This window comes from Leucoraja erinacea, unplaced genomic scaffold (assembly GCF_028641065.1).
Source record: "Leucoraja erinacea ecotype New England unplaced genomic scaffold, Leri_hhj_1 Leri_1317S, whole genome shotgun sequence".
Classification (NCBI taxonomy): Eukaryota; Metazoa; Chordata; class Chondrichthyes; order Rajiformes; family Rajidae; genus Leucoraja; species Leucoraja erinaceus.
In genome coordinates, this window is record NW_026575580.1 from 7,501 (window position 1) to 34,909 (window position 27,409).

General features: G+C 49.6%; 1 protein-coding gene across 2 annotated transcripts; it reads right to left on the minus strand.

The window, feature by feature from the left end:
• Nucleotides 1-394: 394 nt before the first annotated feature.
• On the minus strand, nt 395-27,153 carry LOC129715680 (butyrophilin subfamily 2 member A1-like). 2 transcript variants are annotated; one of them, XM_055665537.1, is made up of 13 exons: nt 26,965-27,153; nt 21,996-22,111; nt 19,550-19,897; nt 18,774-19,055; nt 16,861-16,989; nt 14,669-14,695; nt 12,827-12,853; nt 10,523-10,549; nt 8,790-8,816; nt 6,512-6,538; nt 5,761-5,787; nt 4,116-4,142; nt 395-3,102 (listed from the first exon to the last, which is right to left on the minus strand). In XM_055665537.1, exons 2-13 carry the CDS (start codon nt 22,048-22,050, stop codon nt 2,576-2,578), a joined length of 1,530 nt encoding a protein of 509 aa, XP_055521512.1. In that variant the 5' UTR covers nt 22,051-22,111; nt 26,965-27,153; the 3' UTR covers nt 395-2,575. The 2 variants fall into 2 exon arrangements, with proteins under 2 accessions (XP_055521512.1, XP_055521513.1); XM_055665538.1 differs by having other exon boundaries at nt 26,955-27,153.
• Between the last annotated feature and the right edge of the window lie 256 nt (nt 27,154-27,409).

Genomic DNA, 27,409 nt, shown 5'->3' on the forward strand with positions numbered 1-27,409 from the left:
AGTACGGACAAGCACCCGTGGTCGGGATCCAACCCTGGTCTCTGGCGCTGTGTGTGCTGTAAAGGGCCTGTCCCACTTGGGCTGGCATTCGTGCCTCATTCACGTGTCACATGTAAAATAGGTCGACGTGCGTGGGTAACGCGTGCATTGAGTCAACGTCCGTAACTAAGCGTTGCCGCGCGCCGCAGGGTATTCTAATAACGTCACGCTCATCAGGACGAGTCGGCCCATTTTACATATGATGCGTAAATGAGGCACAAATGACAGCCAAGTGGGACAGGCCCTTAAGGCAGCAACTCTACTGCTGCACCACCGTGACTCCCCCACCTTCCCAGAGGTCTACACCCAACACAGGCAGAGATAGGGTCAAGTCATTGCAAACTCACATCGAGTCTTTCATTCAAAGCGATGTCATTTTTTATTAAATCTCGTAGAACATTATTTAAAAAAACATACATGCATTCCATGGTGCTAAATGTATTTTTAAAAATCATCCATGGCTCAGGAACAACTGATTTAAAAACACCAACATGTTGGAATGCTGTTAATTCTAAAGTAGCTAAGCATGTAGGTTCACATAAAGGGCAGAACTAGTTTCCTCTCTCTCTCTCCACTTTAAAAAAATAGTTTTTTTTTTTTTTGTTTTTTTATTTTATTTTATTAGAAGTTAATACAGCACAAAACAGTACAGTGGCACCTAATTTTAGGTGCCAACTATGTAATACCGTAATCCATTCTATGTACAACCTCTAGTTTTATGTTATAAGAAAGAAGTAAGCAGAACAAGAAAAAGAAAGCAATAGAAAGGGGAGAAAGTGGAAAAATAGATGGTAGAGAGTAGAAAAACGTGAAGTGTGTATATAAAAAATAAAAAAAGGAAGAGAGAAAGAGGAAAGTAGAAATAGAAGAGAAGGCCCCTTAAAAGAGAATTTTTCAAATCTGTATTCGGAGATGTAGATCTATCCGCGTCATGAACTGAAATCAGCAATCCTTACGGCAGTTAAATAGTTAATTGCTGATAATCTTGCCAGCTTTCACTGCCAGCGAACCTGAACACACGACACAATAGACAATGGGCGCAGGAAGAGGCCATTCGGCCCTTCGAGCCAGCACCGCCATTCAATGTGATCATGGCTGATCATCCACAATCAGTACCCCGTTCCTGCCTTCTCCCCATATCCCTTGACTCCACTATCTTTAAGAGCCCTATCTAGCTCTCTCTTGAAAGCACCCAGAGAACCGGACCCTCTGACGCAGAGAATTCCACAGACTCACCACTGTTTCCTCGTCTCTGTTCTAAATGGCTTACTCCTTATTCTTAAACTGTGTGTGGCCCCTGGTTCTGGACTCCCCCAACATCGGGAACATGTTTCCTGCCAACGAGGCTCCTAGGCCATTCAATCTTGGGTGATCTATCTTTCCCTCACAACCTCATTCTCCTGCCTTCTCCCCATAATCTTTGACAGCCTTACTAATCAAGAACCTGCCAATCTCTGCTTTAAGAAGTGTGCAATGACTTGGCCTCTCCAGCCGTCTGCAGCAAAGAAATCCAGATTCACCAGCCTCTGACAAGAAATTCCTCCTCATCTTTCTAAAAGTACACTTTTATTCTGAGGCGATGCCCTCTGATCCTAGACTCTCCCATTTATGGAGACATCCTCTCCACATTCAGACCTTCCACTATTGGGTAAGTTACAATAAGGTTCCCTCTCATCCTACCAAACTCCAGCGAGCACAGGCCCAGCGCCATCAAACGCTCATCATGTGTTAGTTAACCCCATCATTCTCGTGAACCTCCTCTGAACCCTCTCCACAGCCAGCACATCCTTCCTCAGATATGGGGCCCAAAACTGCTGACAATACACCAAATGCAGCCTGACTAGCATTTTATGAAGTCTCAGCATTACATCCCTGTTTTTATATCAGTCATCTCAAAAACAAATGCTAATATTGCATTTGCTTTCCTTACCACTGATTCAACTTGCATGTTTGAACTTGGACTTTATCTTGCACAACATTGTATACCCATTATCCTTTCTCAACACTGGGGACGGCTCGTGACAATGATAAACAGAACTAAACTAAACTAACTGAACTAAAATAAGCAATGGCTGATGGTCATCAACCTTCTCCTGATGGTCTCCATCCATTGCCTGATGGTCCAACACCATTTATTGCTGATCCGCCATCCATTGACTTGATGACCTACATCAACAATTGACTGATGGCCTCCATCAACTATTGAATGATGGTCTCCATCCATTGCCTGATTGTATATCAACCATCTCTTGATGGTCCATCAATTAATGAATGATGGTCACCAACCACTGAATGACGGTCTCCAACCATTGCCGGATGGCCCAACACCATTGATTGATGATGTGTCATCCATTGACTGATGGTCCAACACCATTGCTTGACTGATGGTCACCCACGATTGCCTGATGATACACCAAGCAAGGGCAACAGACACACACACATACAAACAGCCCCCCACCCGTACCCGGATGAACGGGACACTTGTACATTCCCGCGCTGTGTACAAGTGTCCGGTTCATCCGTAAGGGCAGAGCCGTCACTCCTCCACTGGGACAGGAGTGATTCGGATGGGCGTCCGTGACCTCCAGGGGCAGAAGAAGGGGTAGACGGGCTCCTGGAAGGCGACCGAGACGGAGTGGACCTGCCGCTTGCGCCCGGCGTCATGGAAGGAAACGAGGCCATCGTCTAAGTTGAGGAAAATTCCCACCCGGCTGATGTCCTCCTGGAGGCGTAGGTCGACGTTCACCTTGTCCTTCACCTCATACCTGTCCCAGCTGCAGCCAATGGCCCAGTAGCCATCTTCTGGGCATAGGGTGACCTTGCCCTTGCGTTCGGCCGACTCGCGCGCCACTCCCAAGTCCCAATTGTGGCAGCTGTCCACCGTCACCTCCCAGTAGTGCCTGCCCTCCGTGAAGGACTCCTGCGCCAGGACGAAGGGGAAACGATCAAACCTCTTGACGTTCTCAGTTACGTTGTGGCAGCCGCCGGCATCGCAGACGGACATCAGATCCTCCGTCACCTGCAGGTTGCCGTTGGCCGTCTCGGGGTCCAGGTGAACTGTGACTGGAAGCAAAGCCTTGTCAGGGGAGGTTAGACACCATCGCTCCCACGCCCATGCCCGCCTGCACCCGACAAGGTCACCCTCGCACCGCCCAGCCCCCTGCCCAGACCAGGGTGTATCTGCACCATGCCAACCAAACCCTACACAGGTATCATGCCCATAGCACCACACAGCCACCAACCCCACCATGCCCAACTCAATGGCCAAGACCACACACCCACCAACCCCACCATGCCCAAGAAGACCACATACCCAACCATGCCCAACTCAGAAGATAGATAAAAGTGCAGCCGTGTCTCAGCGGGTCAGGCAGCATCTCTGGAGAACATGGACAGGTGGCATTTTGGGTCGGGACCCTCCGCCACGCTGAAAGTGGAGGTGGACCTCTCGGTAGATCATGCCCACCTCTCCTGTCGGTCTGGCCAAGGGGAGTGCCCGGCGCTGGCCACACTAGGCCTATGATCCCCCCTCCCCTCTGCTTTTCAGAGAAATATAGAAAATAGGTGCAGGAGTCGGCCCTTCTAGCCTGCACCACCATTCAATATGATCATGGCTGATCATTCAACTCAGTATCCCGTACCTGCCTTCTCTCCATACCCCCTGATCCCTTTAGCCACAAGGGCCACATCTAACTCCCTCTTAAATATAGCCAATGAACTGTGGCCTCAACTACCTTCTGTGGCAGAGAATGCCACAGATTCACCACTCTCTGTGTGAAAATTTTTTTTCTCATCTCAGTCCTAAAAGACTTCCCTCTTATCCTTAAACTGTGACCCCTTGTTCTGGACTTCCCCAACATCGAGGAACAATCTTCCTGCATCTAGCCTGCCCAACCCCTTAAGAATTTTGTAAGTTTTTGTAAGATCCCCCCTCAATCTTCTAAATTCTAGCGAGTATAAACCAAGTCTATCCAGTCTTTCTTCATATGAAAGTCCTGACATCCCAGGAATCAGTGTGGTGAACCTTCTCTGTACTATGGCAAGAATGTGGGAGATAGACTGGGCAGCATTCTTACCTGCACATCTCATCATCTTTCCCCATTCTGAAACAGAGAGAGAGAGAACATGTTAGAATATAGTACAGTACAGGAACAGGCCCTTCAGCCCACAAGGTCCGTGCCGTACACAAATACAAGATAAACTGTAGAAACATTAAACTACAGATGCTGGCTAATAAACAAAAGGTCACAAAGTGCTGGAGTAACTCAGCGGGTCAGGCAGCATCTGTGGAGAACATGGATAGGTGACGTTTCACAGAGTGCTGGAGTAACTCAGCAGGTCAGGCAGCATCTGTGGAGAACATGGATAGGTGACGATTCCACAGAGTGCTGGAGGTAACTCAGCGGGTCAGGCAGCATCTGTGGAGAACATGGATAGGTGACAATATTCTAAATGCCGTCTCACCAACGTCTTATACAACTGCAGCATGACGTCCCAACTTCTAAACTCAATACTCTGACTGATGAAGGCCAATGTGCCAAAAGGTACTATATGTCCTCTGGTTCTCGATTCCCCTGCTCTGGGTAAAAGACTGTGTGCATCTACCCGATCTATTCCTCTCATGATTTTGTACACCTCTATAAAATCTCCCCTCATCCTCCTGTGCTCCATGGAATAGAGACCCAGCCTACTCAACCTCTCCCTGTAGCTCACACCCTCTAGTCCTGGCAACATCCTCGTAAATCTTCTCTGAACACTTTCGAGCTTGACAATAACTTTCCGATAAAATAGCATTCCTATGTCAGTACTTCATTAGTCTGCTGAAGGGTCCCGACCCGAAACATCGTCTGCCCATTCCTTCCGCAGATGCTGCCTGCCCCGCTGAGTTCCTCTGCCTTTCCTTTGGGAATTCCTCTCCGTAATTTCCCAGAAGATCTGCAAGTCGGGGGGGGGGGGGGGGGGCGGGGAATTTCATAGAAAACATAGCAAATAGGTGCAGGATTCCCCTAATTTGAGGAAGGACATTCTTGCTATTGAGGGAGTGCAGCGTAGGTTCACCAGGTTAATTCCTGGGGATGGCGGGACTGTCATATGCTGAGAGAATGGAGCAGCTGGGCTTGTACAGTCTGGAGTTTAGAAGGATGAGAGGTGATCTCATTGAAACATATAAGATTGTTAAGGGCTTGGACACTCTAGAGGCAGGAAACATGTTCCCGATGTTTGGGGGAGTCCAGAACCAGGGGCCACACAGTTTAAGAATAAGTGGCAAGCCATTTAGAACGGAGATGAGGAATCACTTTTTCTCACAGAGAGTTGTGAGTCTGTGGAATTCTCTGCCTCAGAGGGTGGTGGAGGCCGGATCTCTGGATGCTTTCAAGAGAGAGCTAGATAGGGCTCTTAAAGATAGCGGAGTCAGGGGATATGGGGGAGAAGGCAGGAACGGGGTACTGATTGGGGATGATCAGCCATGATCACATTGAACGGCGGTGCTGGCTCGAAGGGCCAAATGGCCTCATCCTGCACCTATTGTCTATTGTGTATTGTGTGTGTGTGTCGGATAGTATTATTGTGCGGGAATCGCTGGTCGATGCGGACCCGTTGGGCCGAAGGGTCAGTTTCCGCGCTGTAAATCTCTAAATTAAACAAGACTACATGTGACACGTGTGGCAGGTAGGAGGCAACCTTGCTAAGGTAAAGGGGGGGATTTCACCAGCAACTTACCGATGGAATGGAGAAGTTTGTTGTATTCTGCAAGAAACGGGGTTGTGATATGGTTAGTGGTCAGTGTGTTTGTATAACAACAGGCAGATAGAGGTCGATGCCGACATGCCCCTTAAAGTCTCTCAGTTCCCCCTGCCCTCCCTCTCCCTCTCCCTCCTGTAGCTCTCCCCTCATCCCTGCCCCCCCCCTCCCTCCCCATGCCCTCATCTCATCCATTTCCCCTCTCCCCCCTCCTTCCTCATCTGTCCCCTCTCCCTTGTCCCCCCTCCTCCCTCCCTCCCCTCTTCTCTCACCCTCCCCCTCCCCTCCTTCCTCATCTGTCCCCTCTCCCTTGTCCCCCCTCCTCCCTCCCTCCCTCCCCCTCTTCTCTCCCCTTCCCCCTCCCTCCCCTCCTTCCTCACCTGCCCCTCTCCCCCCCCCTCCCCCTCCCTCCCTCCCCTCCCCTCCCCCCCTCCCCTCTCTCCCCCCCCCCCTCTCCTTCCTCCCACCTGCCCCCTCTCCCTTGTCCCCCCTCCTCCCTCCCTCCCTCCCCCTCTTCTCTCCCCCTCCCCCTCCCTCCCTCCCCTCCTTCCTCATCTGTCCCCCTCCCCCTTGTCCCCCCCTCCTCCCTCCCTCCCTCCCTCCTCCCTTCCCTTCTTCACCTGCCCCCTCCCCCCTCCCCTCCTCCCTGCCATCATCCTCCCCCCTCATCTCCCCCTCCGTCACTACAGTCTCGGGACGACATCAATGTCGGGCAGGAGATGTCGATTACCTGCTTTAGCCTTGTCCTGTTGTTTCACTGCAAGAAGAGGGGGAAAACACAGATTAAACCTACAGGTGGCACAGAGCCCTGGGGTCACCCATACAGGGGGGGGGAGGGAGAGAGGGTGGGGGGGGGGAGAGGGGGAGACGAGGGGGGGGGGGGGAGGGGGAGAGGGGGAGGGGAGGGAGAGAGAGGGGGAGAGGGGGGGAGGGGAGGGAGGGGGGGGGGGGGGGGGGGGGGGGGGGGGGGGGGGGGGGGGGGGGGGGGGGGGGGGGGGGGAGGGGGAGAGGGGGGGGGGGAGAGAGAGGGGGGGGGGAGGGAGGGGGGGGGGGAGAGGGGGGGGGGGGAGAGGGGGGGGGGGGGGGGGGGGGGGGAAGGGAGGGAGAGAGAGGGGGAGGGAGAGAGGGGGGGGGGGAGAGAGAAGGGAGGAGAGGGGGGGGGGGAGAGAGAGAGAGGGGGAGGGGGGAGAGGGGGAGGGAGGGAGGGGGAGAGGGGGGGAAGAGGGGGGGAGGAGCGGGGGGGCAAGAGGCGGGGGGAAAGGTAGAGGGGGGGGGAGTGGAGTATTGTTGTTGCTGCCACCATATCGCTCCAGTCCGAATAAGGGAGGGAGAGAGAGGGAGAGAGGGAGAGGGAGAGGGGGGGAGGGAGGGAGGGAGAGAGGGAGGGATAGAGAGAGGGAGAGGGACAGAGGGAGAGAAAGAGGGGGGGGGGGGGGGGGGGATGAGATAGAGGCAGAAAGGGGGGAGAGATATGAAGGGAGGGAGAGAGAGATAGAGAGAGAGGAAGGAAAGAGGGAGAGAGAGGGAGGGAGGGAGAGAGTGAGGGAGAAAGAGAGGGAGAGTGAGAGGGCGAGAGAGAGGGAGAGGGGGGAGGGAGAGAGGGGGGGAGGAGAGAGGGGGGAGGGGGGGGAGGGGGAGGGAGAGGGAGAGGGGAGAGGGGGAGGGGAGAGGGGAGGGAAGGGGGAAGGGAGAGAGGGGGGAGAGGGGGGTGAAGGAAAGAGAGGGGGGATGAGGGGGGGGAAGGTAGGAGGGGGGGGGGGGGGGGAGTAGAGTATTATTGTTGCTGCCACCATATCGCTCCAGTCCGAATAAGGGAGGGAGAGAGAGGGAGTGGGAGGAGAGAGAGGGAGGAGGGGAGGGGGGGGGGGGGGGGGGGGGGGGGGGAAGGGGAGGGAGGAAGGGAGGGAGAGAGGGAGGGGAGAGGGAGGGAGGGAGAGAGAGGGAGAGGGAGGGAGGGGAGAGGGAGAGGAGAGGGAGGGGGGGGGGAGGGAGGGAGGGAGGGAGAGAGAGGAGGGAGGGAGGGAGGGAGGGGGGGAGAGGGGGGGGGAGGGAGGGGGGGGGGGGGGGGGAGGGGGGGGAAGGGAGGGGGGAGGAGAGAGAGAGGGAGGGAGAGGGGGGGGGGGGGGGGGGGGGGGGGGGGGGGGGGGGGCGAGGGGAGGGGAGGAGGAGGGGGGCATGAGGTTCTATCCCAAAACACAAAGCATTTCACAGTACTTGGTGCAAGTGACAATTCTTTCATTAGGTTCATTTTCGTTTCATCCATTCAGAACAAGGATAGGAGACGTTTCGGTTACGAACTATTCTTCAGACTGGAGTCCTGTTGTTGCGGCCACCATATCACTCCAGTCCGAATAAGGGTTCTGACCTCGAGACGTTAAGAGATCCAGCACGCAAACAGGCCCTTCGGCCCACCGCATCCGCGCCGACCAGCGGTGATCCCCGTACACCAGCACCACGCGATCATGGCTGATCATCCCCAATCAGTACCCCGTTCCTGCCTTCTCCCCATATCCCCTGACTCCGCTATCTTTAAGAGATCCATCTAGCTCTCTCTTGAAAGTATCCAGAGAACCCGCCTCCACCGCCCTCTGAGGCAGAGAATTCCACAGACTCACAACTCACTGGGTGAAAAAGTGTTTCCTCGTCTCCGTTCTGAATGGCCGACCCTTTATTCTTAGAGGGATATGGGACAAACGCGCAGGTAGGTGGGACTAGTGTAGCTGGGACATTGTTGGCCGGTGTGGGAAGTTGGGCTGAAGGGCCTGTTTCCACACTGTATCACTCTGTGACTAGTGTAGATGGGGACATGTTGGCCGGTGTGGGCAAGTTGGGCTGAAGGGCCTGTTTCCACACTGTATCACTCTGTGACTAGTGTAGATGGGACATTGTTGGCCGGTGTGGGAAGTTGGGCTGAAGGAAGGGCCTGTTTCCGTGTTGTATCACTCTGTAACCCCACCCACACCCCACCCCAAACCCTTCCCATGCTTTTCTCCAACGGCGTTCCTTACCCAAGTCTTCCAAATATTTCTGCTTCTCTGAAATAGAGACAAGAGAACATCAGCCAGAATCGCGGGCAACGCAAGTCCGACGCATGTTTGCAAGTTCATAAGTGATAGGATCAGAATTAGGCCATTCAGCCCATCTAGTCTACTCCGCCATTCAATCATGGCTGATCTATCTCTCCCTCCCAACCCCATTCTCCTGCCTTCTCCCATAACCCCTGACACCCGCACTAATCAAGAATCTATCTATCTCGGGCCTATCTATTAAGGGCCTGTCCCACTTAGGCGACTTTTTAGGCGAGTGCACCAGACTCTGCGATCACCACATGTTTGTTGGTAGTCGCAGGTGAGTCTCCTTCGTGGCCGAAAGGAGTTCCCGCATTCTGGGAACTAGTCGCGGCCTCAGTAAGGTCGCCACAAATCTTACAACATGGAGAAAAATGATTTTTGACCAAAAATTGGTCGCCATGGAGAAAATCATCTATTCTGTAGTGGTATGTGCAGTGGCAGTGGGGTCACCATGTAGTTACGGGCAGTCGAGGCAGTTGTAGCTAGTTTTAGTTCATTGCCTTTGCTGACCAGGATTTTCATTGGCTCATTGGGTGGGAAAAACGTAAGCACGAGGTTTCAGAACCAAGGAAAACCAACCGGGAATGTTAAATGCCCGCTGAACTTCACAGCTGTGTATCTCTGGCTTATTAAATGTTGCCTGACTTCGTAACGTGTCTCCCCTCCTTCTTCCCCCCCCCCCCCTTTAAAGGACTTACCGTACACTGTGCTAGCCGTGTTAACCTTCCTGTTCATCGCGGTGTGTGTCTGTATCACCTTGGCTTTGCACCATGTGTATTTCAGACAGCGTTCCCCCCGCTTGCCCTGTCCCCACCTTTGCGATGTGTGTGTGTGTGTGCGCATGTGTATCCGTGTGTGGGTGTGTATATCCGTGTGTATGTGCGTGCGCATGTGCATGTGCTTGTGTGTGTACGTGCATGTGCATGTGCGTGCGTGCTTGTGTGTGCGTGCTCGTGTGCGTACGTGTACGTGTGCGTGCGTCTACGTGTGTGTGCGTGTACGTGTGTGTGTGTTGTGTATGTGTGTACGTGTGTGTGTGCGTGTACTTGTGTGTGTGTGTGTGTGCGTACGTACGTGTGTGCGTGTGTACGTACGTGTGTGCGTACGTGTGTGTGTGTATCCGTGAGTGCGTGTGCGTGCGTGCATTCCACTCTGACAGTCGGTGTTCCAGTTTCCGTTTTTTCAGGTGAGTGCCACTAACTGGGCAGCAGCTGGCAGTCTGCTGAAAAATCGCCCAAGTGGGACAGGTCCTTTAAAAATACCCACTGACTTGTGGCCTCCACCACCTCTGTGGCAATGAATCCCACAGATTCACCACCCTCTGGCTAAAGAAATTCCTCCTCCTCTCCTTCCTAAAGAGACGTCCTTTTATTCTGAGGCTGTGACCTCTGGTCCTAAACTCTCCCACTAGTGGAAACATCCTCTCCACATCCACTCTATCCAGGCTTTTCACTATTCGGTAAGTTTCAATGAGGTCCCCCCCTGCCCCTCATTCTTCTAAACTCCAGCAAGTACAGGCCCAGTGCTGTCAAACGCTCATCGTATGTTAACCCACTCATTCCTGGGATCGTTCTCGTGACCCTCCTCTGGACCCTCTACAGAGCCGGCACTTTTCTCCTCTGATTTAGCATGCGGGTGCGCCCCAGATCCCCCCCTCCCCTCACACTTACCGAGTTCTGCTTGGGTCTCTTGTTTGGCTGTGAGGGAAAACATAACATAGATGAGCATCATGGAGACATAGAGACATCGTCTGAAGAAGGGTCTCGATCCGAAACTTCGCCAATTCCATCTCTCCAATAGATGCTGCCCCACCCACTGAGTTTCAATAGACAACAGGTGCAAGAGTAGGCCATTCGGCCCTTCGAGCCAGCACCGCCATTCAATGTGATCATGGCTGATCATCCCCAATCAGTACCCCGTTCCTGCATTCTCCCCATATGCCCTGACTCCACTATTTTTAAGAGCCCTATCTAGCTCTCTCTTGAAAGCATCCAGAGAACCGGCCTCCACCGCCTTCTGAGGCAGAGAATTCCACAGACTCACCACTCTCTGTGAGAAAAAGTGTTTCCTCATCTCCGTTCTACATGGCTTACCCCTTATTCTTAAACTGTGTGTGGCCCCTGGTTCTGGACTCCCCCAACATCGGGAACATGTTTCCTGCCTCCAGCATTTTGTGTCTACCATAGAAACATAGAAAATAGGTGCAGGAGTAGGCCATTCAGCCCTTCGAGCCTGCACAGCCATTCAATATGATCATGGCTGATCATCCAACTCAGTATCCCTGTACCTGCCTTCTCTCCATATCCCCTCATCCCTTTAGCCACAAGGGCCACATCTAACTCCCTCTTAAATATAGCCAATGAACTGGCCACAACTACCTTCTGTGGCAGAGAATTCCACAGATTCACCACTCTCTGTGTGAAAAATGTTTTTCTCATCTCGGTCCTAAAAGACTTCCCCCTTATCCTTAAACTGTGGCCCCTTGTACTGGACTTCCCTAACATCGGGAACAATCTTCCTGCATCTAGCCTGTCCAACCCCTTAAGAATTTTGCAAGTTTCTATAAGATCCCCCCTCAATCTTCTAAATTCTAGCGGGTACAAGCCGAGTCTATCCAGTCTTTCTTCATATGAAAGTCCTGCCATCCCAGGAATCAGTCTGGTGAACCTTCTCTGTACTCCCTCTATGGCAAGAATGTCTTTCCTCAGATTAGGAGACCAAAACTGTACGCAATACTCCAGGTGTGGTCTCACCAAGACCCTGTACAACTGCAGTAGAACCTGCCTGCTCCTATACTCAAATCCTAAACCAAAACCATGGTGATATACCCACCACCATGTTACAAAATCATCACACAACTGTTACAGATTTGGAATAACTAACATACAACCTCGGTAAGGGGCAAGAATCTCATTCGGCCAAAGCCCTCTTCCGCCTGGCTCCGTGACTCGCAGATGGCCAGCTTGCCCAGGCCCAGGAGCAACCCAAGCAGGACATAACAAAAGGAGTTGAGTATAGGAGCAAAGTCCTTCTGCAGTTGTACAGGGCCCTAGTGAGACCACACCTGGAGTATTGTGTGCAGTTTTGTTCTCCAAATTTGAGGAAGGACATTCTTGTTATTGAGGGAGTGCAGCGTAGGTTCACCAGGTTAATTCCCGGGATGGCGGGACTGTCATGTGCTGAGAGAATTGAGCAGCTGGGCTTGTACACTCTGGAGTTTAGAAGGATGAGAGGGCATCTTATTGAAACATGTAAGATTATTAAGGGATTGGACACGCTAGAGGCAGGAAACATGTTCCTGATGTTGGGGGAGTCCAGAACCAGGGGCCACACACTAATCTCTCCGCTGCCTTCAGGTAGAAGGTACAGGAACCTGAAGACTGCAACATCCAGGTTCAGGAATAGCTGCTTCCCCACAGCCATCAGGCTATTAAACTCAACTCAAACAAAACTCTGAACATTAATAGCCAATTGCACTTTATCTGCTTATTTAGTGTGTATATTTTTTTTCAATGGTATATGGACACACTGATCTGTTCTGTATTTATTCATGACTACTATGTTCTGTTGTGCTGAAGCAAAGCAGGAATGTCATTGTCCTATCTGGGACACATGACAATAAATTCTCTTGAATCTTGAATCTAAACCTTAAGCAACTCTGTGCACCAGGTGCCTGCACCAAAGATGGCCGCCCCCAGCGCAGTTCATCGACGTCCCTGCCAACAACAAAGATGGCCGACCTCTCCAGCACTCTGCCACTGGCGCCTGTAACAAAGATGGCCGCCTTGAATGTTGGCCTCCATCGATGGCCTGGATGAACTCGCGGAACTCCTCCACTGGAATGAGTGGAGTGGCATCGGGAGGGAGAGGGAACATCCATTGACTGATTGTCCGAGGTGTCCGCTTCCACCAGCTCACTGCAGATGGACACACCACCCCCATCCCCCGATTTTGGCTGGTTCAAAGTCACTTACCGAGAGTAATGCGCAGAGATTCGTAATCTGGAGAGAGAAGAACAGGCGGTTTTAATCACCACTCACACTGCCGGCTAAGTCCTTTCACCCAAACTTCCCCTACCAGGGCATGGGAGATGTCCTCATTCTTGCTCAGGGCCTGTCGCACTTGGGCGATTTTACAGCCGACTGCCGGCGACTATGAGATGCTATGAGAATGCAGGGGGACTTGGACAGGTTGGGGGAGCGGGCAGATGCATGGCAGATGCAGTTTAATGCGGATAAATGTGAGGCTATCCACTTTGGCAGCAAAAACAGAGGCAGATTACTATCTAAATGGCGTCAAGTTGGGAAAAGGGGAAGTACAACGGGGTCTGGGGGTCCTTGTACATCAGTCAATGACAGTAAGCATGCAGGTACAGCAGGCAGTGAAGAAAGCGAATGGCATGTTGGCATTTATTACAAGAGGAATTGAATATAGGAGCAAAGAGGTCCTTCTGCAGTTGTACAGGGCCCTAGTGAGACCACACCTGGAGTATTGTGTGCAGTTTTGGTCCCCTATTTTGAGGAAGGACATTCTTGCTATTGAGGGAGTGCAGCGTAAGTTCATCAGGGGTTCAAGGTTGGCCAAACGTTGATAATGGCCAACTCGGCCAAAGTGCCAAATTGGTCGGCATGGGTAAATCTCTGTCCCCAATAAAGTGTCCAAATGGATGGAGGGGAATATTTGATATCTTCTTTAAAATATATTAAATTGGACCCAGATATAAAACTGATCACATTAGGTATGTATTGAGGCATGCTCTAAGCTAACAATATTTCAAAGACGTTTCCCCAACTACGGCCTAATAACGGCAAAAAAACTAATACTCAAATTTTGGAAAAAGACAACAGTCCCTACAGTGAAGATGTGGATTACAGATATGTACGAGATACTACATTTAGAAAACATTAGGCTTGGCTTGGCTGAAAAAGCAGATCAATTTCTCAAGACATGATTACCTTTTACTGAATTATTGCAACAACAGGATGGTTAAACACAAATTTAAACCAGATGCCATGGATGGGTGAGGGGGGAGAAGGGTGTATCTTTTCTTATTTATTTTCTTTCCTTTTGCACTTCCTTGGTAGCTTAGGGATATTTTCCTTGCTTTCTTTTATTTTACTTCTTTCTTCATTTCTGATTCCTAGGAAGTCAGGACTTTCATATGAAGAAAGACTGGATAGACTCGGCTTGTATTCGCTAGAATTTAGAAGATTGAGGGGGATCTTATAGAAACTTACAAAATTCTTAAGGGGTTGGACAGGCTAGATGCAGAAAGTTTTGGTCCCCTAATTTGAGGAAGGACATTCTTGCTATGTTGGGAAGTCCAGAACAAGAGGTCACAGTTTAAGGATAAGGGGGAAATCTTTTAGGACCGAGATGAGAAAAACATTTTTCGCACAGAGAGTGGTGAATCTCTGGAATTCTCTGCCACAGTAGGTAGTTGAGGCCACAGTTCATTGGCTATATTTAAGAGGGAGTTAGATGTGGCACTTGTGGCTAAAGGGATCAGGGGGTATGGAGAGAAGGCAGGGATGGGATACTGAGTTGGATGATCAGCCATGATCATATTGAATGGCGGTGCAAGCTCGACGGGCCGAATGGCCTCCTCCTGCACCTATTGTCTATGTTTCTATGTTTCATTCTCCTTATTTCTCTATTTTTTCCTTTTTTTCTCTTTTTTTTGGATTTAGGTTTCAATGTTAAAAATGAAGCAGTATAATAATTGTATAACTGTCATGACAATCGCCTTATCCTTGTACAATTGCTTCTAATAAATAAATTCAACGAAAAAAAATAGTGTCTAAATAGTGACTTACCGCTGATTGTTGGTCGATTGCTCAGATCTGAAAGAGAGGGAGAGAGGTTTGTGGTGAGAACTGGACTAATAATGCCCTCGCCAGCCAACCCCTGTCTGGATGGTCCCTTCATTCGGTCGAGTTGATAGCAAACTGAATGCCAACATTGATATCAAGAGGGCTTGTGCAGAAAAACAGGGATGTAACGCTGAGGCTCTATAAGGCGCTGGTCAGGCCACATTTGGAATATTGTGAGAACAAGAGGAATCGAATATAGGAGCAAAGAGGTCCTTCTGCAGTTGTACAGGGCCCTAGTGAGACCACACCTGGAGTATTGTGTGCAGTTTTGGCCTGTGGGCCTTCATAACAAGAGGAGTTGAGTAGAGGAGCTAAGAGGTCCTTCTGCAGTTGTACAGGGCCCTAGTGAGACCACACCTGGAGTATTGTGTGCAGTTTTGGTCCCCTAATTTGAGGAAGGACATTCTTGCTATTGAGGGAGCCCAGCGTAGGTTCACCAGGTTAATTCCCGGGATGGCGGGACTGTCATATGCTGAGAGAATGGAGCAGCTGGGCTTGTATACTCTGGAGTTTTGAAGGATGAGAGGGTATCTTATTGAAACATATAAGATTGTTAAGGGCTTGGACACACTAGAGGCAGGAAACATGTTCCCGATGTTGGGGGAGTCCAGAACCAGGGGCCACAGTTTTAGAATAAGGAGTAAGCCATTTAGAACAGAGATGAGGAAACACTTTTTCTCACAGAGAGTGGTGAGTCTGTGGAATTCTCTGCCTCAGAGGGTGGTGGAGGCCGGTTCTCTGGATGTTTTCAAGAGAGAGCTAGATGGGGCTCTTAAAGATAGTGGAGTCAGGGGATATGGGAAGAAGGCAGGAATGGGGTACTGATTGTGGATGATCAGTCATGATCACATTGAATGGCGGTGCTGGCTCGAAGGGCCGAATGGCCTCCTCCTGCACCTATTGTCTATTGTCTATTGCGAGCAGTTTTGGGCCCTGTATCTGAGGAAGGATGTGCCGGCTCTGGAGAGGGTCCAGAGGAGGTTTACAAGAATGATCCCAGGAATGAGTGGGTTAACATACGATGAGCGTTTGTCGGCACTGGGCCTGTACTCGCTGGAGTTTAGAAGAATGAGGGGAAACCTCATTGAAACGTCGAGAATAGTGAAAAGCCTGGTTAGGGTGGATGTGGAGAGGATGTTTCCACTGGTGGGAGAGTCTAGGACCAGAGGTCGCAGCCTCAGAATTTGAAGGGCGTTCATTTTGGAAGGAGATGAGGAGGAATTTCTTTGTCAGAGGGTGGTGAATCTGTGGAGGCCAAGTCAGTGGATATTTTTAAGGCAGAGATAGATAGATTCTTGATTAGTGCGGGTGTCAGGGGATGTGGGGAGAAGGCAGGAGAATGGGGTTAGGAGGGAGAGATAGATCAGCCATGATTGAATGGCGGGGTAGACTTGATGGACCGAATGGCCTAATTCTGCTCCTATCCCTTATAACCATTATCGTCACTGTCAAAGGGTTAGACACCGGCCCCAGTAAGATACAGCGCAGAAATGGTCTCTTCAGCCCATCAAGTCCATGCTGTCCACCGATCAAACTGGGTCTCTATTCCATGGAGCGCAGGAGGATGAGGGGAGATCTTATCGAGGTGGACAAAATCATGAGAGGAATAGATCGGGTAGATGCACAGAGTCTCTTGCCCAGAGTAGGGGAGTCGAGGACCAGAGGACATAGGTTCAAGGTGAAGGGGAAAAGATTTAATAGGTATCTGAGGGGTAACTTTTCCACACAGAGGGTGGTGGGTGTATGGAACAAGCTGCCAGAGGAGGTAGTTGAGGCTGGGACTATCCAATCTTTTAAGAAACACTTGGACAGGTACATGGATAGGAGGGGTTCCGAGTGATATGGACCAAGCGCAGGCAGGTGGGACTAGTGTAGATGGGACATTGTTGGCTGGTGTGGGCAAATTGGGATGAAGGGCCTGTTTCCACACTGTATCACTCAGTGACTAGTGTAGATGAGGCATTGTTGGCCAGTATGGGCAAGTTGGGCTGAAGGGCCTGTTTCCACACTGTATCACTCTGTGACTAGTGTAGATGGGACATTGTTGGCTAGTATGGGCAAGTTGGGCTGAAGGGCCTGCTCTGTGCTGTACAGTTCTTGACCCTGGCCCCGAAATGGTCCCGCTCAGATCTTACCTTTCATCCTCCCATCCTGTTCCCGTGCCCTCCTGAAGCCGTACAAAGCTGCCGCAACGCCCGCCAGAAGAACAAAGAATATGACCCAGAAGCCAACCATCCAACCTGAGGTGCTTGGGAAGAAGGCGTCTGTGGAGACAAGAGACAAGATTGGTGTGTACAATACAATATGAAAGTGATCATGCAGGTACAGCGGACAGTGAAGAAAGCCAATGGCATGTTGGCCTTCATAACAAGAGGAGTTGGGTATAGAAGCAAAGAAGTCCTTCTGCAGTTGTACAGGGCCCTAGTGAGACCCCACCTGGAGTATTGTGTGCAGTTTTGGTCCCCTAATTTTAGGTATGTTGCAAAGCCTACCTGAAGCGTCACTGAAAATCAATCCCAGCGAATTTGGCGCCGTTTAGAAGGGGGCAGGTTTAAAATGCGATTTCCCCTAGGCTGTTCAAATCAAGGATGTTCAGCCTAGTTAATTATAAATGAAAAATCGCTGGAAGATTCCGTCGGTTTAGCTATTATTACCTTTAAGGGCTTTATATAATTGTTATAGTAGATTAAAAATTAACCTCTAAACCCCCGACTGCCAGCAACAGGACGGATCTCATACAGGGGACAACAGAAGGTAGGCTGTTTATTTTTACATTAAAAGGGGCTTCTTAAGATCCCTTTATACAAAGTTTAATGTTGTGGGTAGCTAATTTGGGCCCCATTATATCCCACAGTACTTTTCTGGGCATTTGAGGGCACAAATCCACTGCAATGTGAACGTTCTAAACCAGCGCGTTCACAGGAACCCACTAGAAAGCTGATTTAAATGGACTTTAATTTACAGCAATTGAACACTAAATTCCTTCCATTTGGCCTATAAATTAATGTCAATAAGATTTAAAAATCATGTTTTATTGTGAATTATTTGTGAATATTATTTGGACACTTAGGCTATTTAAAAATGTTAATCATTTATTAAGAAATAGATAGATGTTTAGATCTAGTAATTTAAGTTTGAAATTAGCTACAATTGGGTAACTAACTAATTATATGCTTTAATTTCAGGTCATCCATGTAAGATTATTTTATATTTGTTTCAGAATGCTTCAATCTATGATAACTGAAAATTTCATTCCGTTCTCTTAATTTTTAAGAAAATTATGGGCTTTTGACTGCCCCCGATCACAACTTTTTTGTTATGTCCGTAGAAAATCAATAGGGAACAAGATGCTAATTTCCGAGTATGAAAATGGCCATACTTTTTAAATACTTGAGATATGAAAGTGAATTAGGTGTCAAATTAAACTTCATTTTATGCTTTATCTGATGGGATAAATTGCAGACTTGATTTTTAAAATCTCAAAATTTTGTAACATTGCTACTAATTTGAGGAAGGACATTCTTGCTTTTGAGGGAGTGCAGCGTAGGTTCACCAGGTTAATTCCCGGGATGGTGGGATTGTCATATGCTGAGATGAATGGAGCGGCTGGGCTTGTACACTCTGGAGTTTAGAAGGATGAGAGTGGATCTTATGGAAACACATAGGATTATTAAGGGTTTGGACACGCTAGAGGCAGGAAACATGTTCCCGATGTTGGGGGAGACCAGAACCAGGGGCCACACAGTTTAAGAATAAGGGGTAAGCCATTTAGAACGGAGACAAGGAAACACTTTTTCACACAGAGAGTTGTGAGTCTGTGCAATTCTCTGCCTCAGAGGGCGGTGGAGACCAGTTCTCTGGATGCTTTCAAGAGAGAGCTAGATAGAGCTCTTAAAGATAGCGGAGTCAGGGGATATGGGGAGAAGGCAGGAACGGGGTACTGATTGGGGATGATCAGCCATAATCACATTGAATGGCGGTGCTGGCTCGAAGGGCCGAATGGCCTCCTCCTGCACCTATTGTCTATTGTCTATGTGGGTATACACACCTGAGATGTCCAGCTGTGCGTGGGTGGTGGTCCCCACCAGGGTGTTGCCGATGGAACATTTGTAGGGTCCGCGTTGGCCGCTGGTCACGGTCAGCGAGCTCTGCACGGCCAGTAACTTGTCCATTCCCACTTTCACGGTGTCCTCGTGTCCATCCAGCAGCCTCCCCTCGCCGTCCCTCCACTCCACCCGAGGCTCGGGGAACCATCCCTCCGACTGGCAGCCCAGCTGGATGGCACTGCCCTCGTAGCCCGACATTCTCACCACCGGCTGGTGGCCCTGGCCTGAGGGGGCAGGTGGTGGTCAGTGGGGACCATGGTGGCCCGTCTACTCCATTCACCCCCTCCAGCTCCCCCTCCTCCCACCTTCCTTCCTCCCTCTCTATCTCCTCCCCCCTCTCCATCTCCTCCCCCTCTTCCTCCCACCCTCTTCTCCCTCACCCCCTCTCCCCATTACCCCCTCCCTCTCCCCTCTCATCCTACACCGCCTCTCTCCCCCTTCCTTCCCCTCTCCTCCTCTATCTCCTCCCACACCCCCCTCCCTCTCCATCTCTCCCATCTCCTTCCTCCTCCCTCCCTCTCCTCTTCCCCCTCCCTCCACCCTCTCTCCCTCCTCCTCCTTCCCTCTCCTCCCACACCCCCTCCCTCTCCCCTCTCCTCCTACACCTTCCCTCTCCCTTGCTCCTCTCCACCATCCCATTCCTCTTCCCTCTCCCCCTCCTTCTCTATATCTCTCTCTTCTTCCCCCCCCCCCTGGGCCAGCAGCGACCTTGACTCACTTGCCACCTTCAAGTCGAGGATTCCCTCCTGGTCCAGTTCGCTGGAGACCACGAAACACTTGTACCTGCCCTGGTCCTCAACGTTGACCTTCCTGAGCAGCAGGGAGACGTTGCCCCGGACAAACTGGTCAGGGAAGAGCTGGGTGCGCCCGGAATAGCGCTCCACCTGGGCGTCCGGGTTGTCCTTCCCCTTGCGGTACAGGTGCACAACCTGAGACCAGTCGGTGCGGAACCATCGCACCTCCATGTCCGGCGGCATCTCGGTCGGCACCAGTTGGCAATCCAGGATCACATCCGTGTTGAACGTTGCCACCACTGGCTCGAGTGGGGTCTTCACTGTAAACTCACCTGTGGGGAGGGAGGGGGGAGGGGGGGATAGAAACAGTAAACAAATAGGTGCAGGAGCAGGTCAATCAGCCCATAGAACCAGTGCCGCCATTCAATACGATCGTAGCAGAGGTTCACCTGCACCTCCTCCAACCTCATCTATTGCAGTTCTGCTGCAGTTGTACAGGGTCTTGGTGAGACCACACCTGGAGTATTGCGTACAGTTTTGGTCTCCTAATCTGAGGAAAGACATTCTTGCCATAGTGGGAGTACAGAGAAGTTTCACCAGACTGATTCCTGGGAAGGCAGGACTTTCAAATGAAGAAAGACTGGATAGACTCGGCTTGTACTCGCTAGAATTTAGAAGACTGAGGGGTAAATCTTATAGAAACGTACAAAATACTTAAGGGGTTGGACAGGCTAGATGCAGGAAGATTGTTCCCGATGTTGGGGAAGTCCAGAACAAGGGGTCACAGTTTAAAGATAAGGGGGAAATCTTTAGGACCGAGATGAGAAAAAACATTTTTCACACAGAGAGTGGTGAATCTCTGGAACTCGCTGCCACAGAAGGCAGTTGAGGCCCAATTCATTGGCTATATTTACGAGGGAGTTAGATGTGGCCCTTGTGGCTAAAGGGATCAGGGGGTATAGAGAGAAGGCAGGTATGGGATACTGAGTTGGATGATCAGCCATGATCATATTGAATGGCGGTGCAGGCTCGAAGAGCCGAATGGCCTACTCCTGCACCTATTTTCTATATTTCTATATTTCTATTGCATCCGCTGCTCTAGGTGTCATCTGCTCTACATCGGTGAGACCAAGCGTAGGCTTGGCGATCACTTCGACCCAACACCTCCGCTCGGTTCGCAATAACCAACCAGATCTCCAAGTTGCTCAGCACTTCAACTCCCCCTCCCATTCTGAATCCGTCCTGAATAATCTGAATGATCAGTCTGTAGAAGGGTTTCGGCCCAAAACGTCGCCTATCTCCTTCGCTCCATAGATGCTACTGCACCCACTGAGTTTCTCCAGCATTTATGTGTACCTGAATAATCTTATAAGTTTCTATAAGATCGCCTCTCATCCTTCTAAACTCCAGAGTATACAAGCCCAGCCACTCTATTCTCTCAGCATATGACAGTCCCACCATCCTGGGAATTAACCTGGTGAACCTACGCTGCACTCCCTCAATAGCAAGAATGTCCTTCCTCAAATTAGGGGAGCAAAACTGCTCACAATACTCCAGGTGTGGTCTCACTAGGGCTCTGTACAAACTGCAGAAGGACCTCTTTCCTCCTATACTTAACTCCTCTTGTTACGAAGGCCAACATGCCATTTGCTTTCTTCACTGCCTGCTGTACCTGCATGCTTACTTTCAGTAGCAGGTCCTGATCTCCCATCTACCTCATTGGAGACTCTGGTACTATCTATGATCAAACTTGATTTTATTTTGCAGTGAACACTATTTAAGTTATTCACATTATAGAAACATAGAAAATAGGTGCAGGAGTAGACCATACGGCCCTTCGAGCCTGCACCGCCATTCAATATGATCATGGCTGATCATCCAACTCAGTATCCTGTACCTGCCTTCTCTCCATACCCTCTGATCCCTTTAGCCACAAGGGCCACATCTAACTCCCTCTTAAGTATAGCCAATGAACTGTGGCCTCAACTACCTTCTGTGGCAGAGAATTCCACAGATTCACCACTATCTGTGTGAAAAATGTTTTCCTCATCTCGGTCCTAAAAGGTTTCCCCCTTATCCTTAAACTGTGACCCCTTGTTCTGGACTTCCCCAACATCGGGAACAGTCTTCCTGCATCTAGCCTGTCCAACCCCTTAAGAATTTTGTAAGTTTCTATAAGATCCCCCCTCAATCTTCTAAATTCTAGTGAGTACAAACCGAGTCTATCCAGTTTTTCTTCATATGAAAGTCCTGCCATCCCAGGAATCAGTCTGGTGAACCTTCAGGTATCTATACACTGAGGATGGCTCGATTGTAATAATTCGTACTGATTTTGGATGATCAGCCATGATCATCCATGCTCGGGACTGACTTTAATCCCCAAAAGGATATTTGGAGCAGGGCAGATGCAGGAGCTATCTTACGTCTTACCCAGAGAGTTTGCGATGAGCAGCAGAAGTATCGATCCAAGACAGCTCCACATCATCCTGAGAAAGTCCTCATCCAATCACCGACCATCAGACCCACAACATTACTCTTGGCTGGACCTGCAGCAAGATAACATACGATGAGCGTTTGGGCCTGTACTCGCTGGAGTTTAGAAGAATGAGGGGGAGGGGGGGGGGGCCTCATTGAAATGTACAGAATAGTGAAAGGCCTGGATAGAGTGGATGCGGGGAGGATGTTTCCACTTGTGGGAGAGTCTAGGACTAGAGGTCACAGCCTCAGAATTAAAGGACGTTCTTTTGGAAGGAGGTGAGGAGGAATACATATAATGAATACATGAATCATATAAGATTGTTAAGGGTTTGGACACGCTGGAGGCAGGAAACATATTCCCGATGTTGAGGGAGTCTAGAACCAGGGGCCACACACAGTTTAAGAATAAGCGGTAAGCCATTTAGAACGGAGACAAGGAAACACTTTTTCTCACAGAGAGTGGTGAGTCTGTGGAATTCTCTGCCTCAGAGGGCGGTTGAGGCCGGTTCTCTGGATGCTTTCAAGAGAGAGCTAGATAGGGCTCTTAAAAATAGCGGAGTCAGGGGATATTGGGAGAAGGCAGGAACGGGGCACTGATTGTGGATGATCAGCCATGATTACATTGAATGGTGGTGCTGGCTCGAAGGGCCAAATGGCCTACTCCTGCACCTGTTGTTTATTGAATCTCTTTAGTCAGAGGGCGGTGGAGGCCAAGTCAGTAGATATTTTGGATCCGTCTTCACTAAGGAGGACACAAACAATCTTCCTGATATAGTGGTGGCCAGAGGATCTGGGGTGACGGTGGAACTGAAGGAAATCCACATTAGGCAGGATATGGTTGATGAAGCCGAATTTTAGTTAAAAATATAAGAAGATATTAAATTGGTTTCTGGGCTAGCTTACAGTTTATATTTAGTGTCAAATTAGGCTTTACTTAGGTTGCGGGGTGTGTGAGATAATAAATCCTATAACATTGTCTCCCAAGTGAGGAAGTGACAGAGAGGAAGAGAGACATAGCTGGTCACATCTTTGAAGTAAGATGCCATAAACCAAATGACCAATGTTTATGGGGGAGGTGGCAATAAAGGAAGAGAGAAATAGCTAGTCACATCTTTGTAAACAAATGGCCTATGTTTATGAGGGACCAAGTGACAGAGAGGAAGCAGCGAAAAGAGCTAGGGTGGTCTATTTGGAGATAAAATGACCTAAAGCAAATGGCCAATGTTTTTAGTATATCTTGTACCATGTAAACAAAAGGTTTGATGTGATGCATTCTGTGGAAACCTTTTCCTGTACCTCTGACCATGACTAATGTCTGTGGAATGTGCTAAGGGGGTAAAAACCCTATTTAAGTCAATGTAATTCTGTTGTTCGGAGAAGGGGACTGAGCACAGTTAAGTGTCTACATTGGTCACTTAGCTGGAATTCTCGCTCCCTTCCATCGGCCGATGTTAAGTAAAGTTTTGAACTGGTCTACCAAACAGTTTGTGTGGTGTCTGTTTATTAAGAAGCGAACCTGGTTTAGTAGTTATAAAAGTAACTTTTTCATGGTGTTGGGTAGACTGATGGGACTGAAGGCTGATAAATCCACAGGGCCTGATGGTCTGCATCCCAGGGTACTTAAGGAAGTGGCTCTAGAAATCGTGGATGCAGTGGTGATAATTTTCCAATGTTCGATAGACTCAGGATCTGTTCCTGTGGATTGGAGGGTAGCTAATGTTATCCCACTTTTTAAGAAAGGCGGGAGAGAGAAACAGGGAATTATAGACCAGTTAGCCTGACATCGGTGGTGGGGAAGTTGCTGGAGTCAATTATAAAAGATGGAAATAGCGACATATTTGGATAGCAGTAACAGGATCGGTCCGAGTCAGCATGGATTTACAAGAATTTTTTGAGGATGTAACTGGGAAAATGAACAAGGGAGAGCCAGTGGACTCAGTGTACCTGGACTTTCAGAAAGCATTTGATAAGGTCCCACATAGGAGATTAGTGGGTAAAATTAGGGCACGTGATATTGGGAGTAGAGTGCTGACATGGATAGAAAATTGGTTGGCAGACAGGAAACAAAGTGTAGGGATTAACGGGTCCCTTTCAGAATGGCAGGCAGTGACTAGTGGGGTACAGCAAGGCTCGGTGCTGGGACCGCAGCTATTTACAATTTACATCAATGATTTAGATGAAGGGATTCAAAGTAACATTAGCAAATTTGAAAACGACACAAAGCTGGATGACAGTGTGAACTGTGAGGAGGATGCTATGAGAATGCAGGGTGACTTGGACAGGTTGGGGGAGTGGGCAGATGCATGGCAGATGAAGTTTAGTGCTGATAAATGTGAGGTTATCCACTTTGGTATAAAAAACAGGAAGGCAGATTACCATCTAAATGGCGTCAAGTTAGGAAAAGGGGAAGTAGGAAGGTAGATTATTATCTGAATGGTGTCATGTTAGGAAAAGGGGAAGTACAGCAGGATCTGGGGGGTCCTTGTTCATCAGTCACTGAAAGTAAGCATGTAGGTACAGCAGGCAGTGAAGAAAGATAATGGCATGTTGGCCTTCATTGCGAGATGATTTGAGTTTAGGAGCAAGGAGGTCCTTCTGCAGTTGTACAGGGCCCTGGTGAGACCACTCCTGGAGTATTGTGTGCAGTTTTGGTCCCCTAATTTGATGAAGAACATTCTTGCTATTGAGGGAGTGCAGCGTAGGTTCACCAGGTTAATTCCCGGGATGGCGGGACTGTCATATGCTGAGAGAATGGAGCGGCTGGGCTTGTACACTCTGGAATTTAGAAGGATGAGAGGATATCTTATTGAAACATGTGAAATTATTAAGGGGTTGGATACGCTAGAGGCAGGAACCATGTTCCCGATGTTGGCGGAGTCCAGAGCCAGGGGCCACAGTTTAAGAATAAGGGTAATGCCATTTAAAACAGAGATGAGGAGAAACTTTTTCACCCAGAGAGTTGTGAATTTATGGAATTCTCTGCCACAGAAGCCAGTGGAGGCCAATTCACTGGATGTTATCAAAAGAGAGTTAGATTTAGCTCTTAGGGTTAACGGACTCAAGGGATATGGGGGGGGGGCGGGGGGGGGGGGGGGGGGGGGAATGCAGGAATGGGGTACTGATTGTGAATGATCAGCCACGATCATATTGAATGGTGGTGCTGGCTCGAAGGGCCGAATGGCCTACTCCTGCACCTATTGTCTGTTTCAATGTTTTTCTTTGTAAAAACAGCATCTGCAATTGCTTTTCACAGGCTGCCTGACCCTCACTGAGTTACTCCAGCACTTTGTGTCTTTTTCTCTGTAAACCAGCATCTGCAGTTCCTTTCCACACACGCTGCCTGACCCGCTGAGTTACTCCAGTAATTTGTGTCTTTTTTTCTCTGTAAACCAGCATCTGCGATTCCTTTCCAGGAAATCTCCCTGACCCGCTAAGTTTACTCCAGCACTTCGTGTCTTTTTCTCTGTAAGCCAGCAGTTTAATGCTGATAAATGTGAGGTGCTACACCTTGGCAGGACAAATCAAAATAGGACGTACATGGTAAATGGTAGGGAATTGAAGAATACAGTTGAACAGAGGGATCTGGGTATAACCGTGCATAGTTCCTTGAAGGTGGAATCTCATATAGATAGGGTGGTAAAGAAAGCTTTTGGTATGCTAGCCTTTATAAATCGGAGCATTGAGTATAGAAGCTGGGATGTAATGTTAAAATTGTACAAGGCATTGGTGAGACCAAATCTGGAGTATGGGGTACAATTTTGGTCGCCAAATTATAGGAAGGATGTCAACAAAATAGAGAGAGTACAGAGGAGATTTACTAGAATGTTGCCTGGGTTTCAACAACTAAGTTACAGAGATAGGTTGAATAAGTTAGGTCTTTATTCTCTGGAGCGCAGAAGGTTAAGGGGGGACCTGATAGAGGTCTTTAAAATGATGAGAGGGATAGACAGAGTTGATGTGGACAAGCTTTTCCCTTTGAGAATAGGGAAGATTCAAACAAGGGGACATGACTTCAGAATTAAGGGACAGAAGTTTAGGGGTAATATGAGGGGGAACTTCTTTACGCAGAGAGTGGTAGCGGTGTGGAATGAGCTCCCAGATGAAGTGGTGGAGGCAGGTTCATTGGTATCATTTAAAAATAAATTGGATAGGCATATGGATGGGAAGGGAATGGAGGGTTATGGTACGAGTGCAGGCAGGTGGGACTAAGGGGAAAAAAATTTGTTTCGGCACGGACTTGTAGGGCCGAGATGGCCTGTTTTCGTGCTGTAATTGTTATATGGTTATATGGTTATCTGCAGTTCCTTTCCACACTCACTGCCTGACCCGCTGAGTTACTCCAGCACGTCGTGTCTTTTTTTTTTCTTTGTAAACCAGCATCTGCGATTCCTTTCCAGAGAAGCTCCGTGACCCGCTGAGTTTACTCCAGCGCATTTTTCTTTGTAAAACCCGCGCTTGCAGTTCCCTCTTTCCACCATTCGCCCAGCAGGCTTTCCCGACGGGGGAAACGCGGGCCGTTTTACTGGATCCCCGTGGCCGGGCAAGCGACCCCCGGAGACCCCACTCCAGTGGTCTCCCGCTGCTGGAGGCCCCGTCGGCAACACGGTTGCGAGAGACAGTCGCGACTTACGTCCGAATTGGGGAACCCGGAAGAGACCCGCTGTTGGTGTGGGAATCCCGCCCCGAACCCCACCCGATATCCATGGACCCTTGACCGGCCTCCCCGGCCACCCCACCCACCCCCACACCCACACCCCCACCCAGAGCCGGGGGTCTCACTGCCCGCGGGGGTCCCACACAGCCCCCTTCCACAAAGCCCGCGTCGTTTCTCCAGCATTTTTGTCTAACCTTCCATTTTCCCAGCACCAGCAGATCTTTCTTAAACACTCTAACTCCCCAGTGAAGTTTTACCTGAGCTTACCTGGATCGGCAGGGACCCAGATCAGATCAGATCAGATCAGATCAGTTCAGATCAGCCCAGACCCTCGCCCAGGGTCCCGGACGCGGGGAATTAACTCAACACCAAAGACCTTCTTCGCTATAAGATCTTTGCTCAACACCAGTTTCACTTTGTCACTGGGCGCGGCTTCGGCAAACTCGCAAAGTCACAGCGCCGAATGCAACTCCCCTTGTGCGCGGCGAGGAACTGCAGCCAGATGCAAATATCATGCCAGACGCTGGTTCAAACCTGGAGTAAGAACAACAGCCAGCATCCCCGCAGAGTCGAGAGAGTTTTATTGTCATGTGTCCCTGATAGGACCAAGTCAAGTCAAGTCAAGTTTATTTGTCACATACACATACGAGATGTGCAGTGAAATAAAAGTGACAAGGTTAATTCTCGGGATGGCATGACTGTCATATGCTGA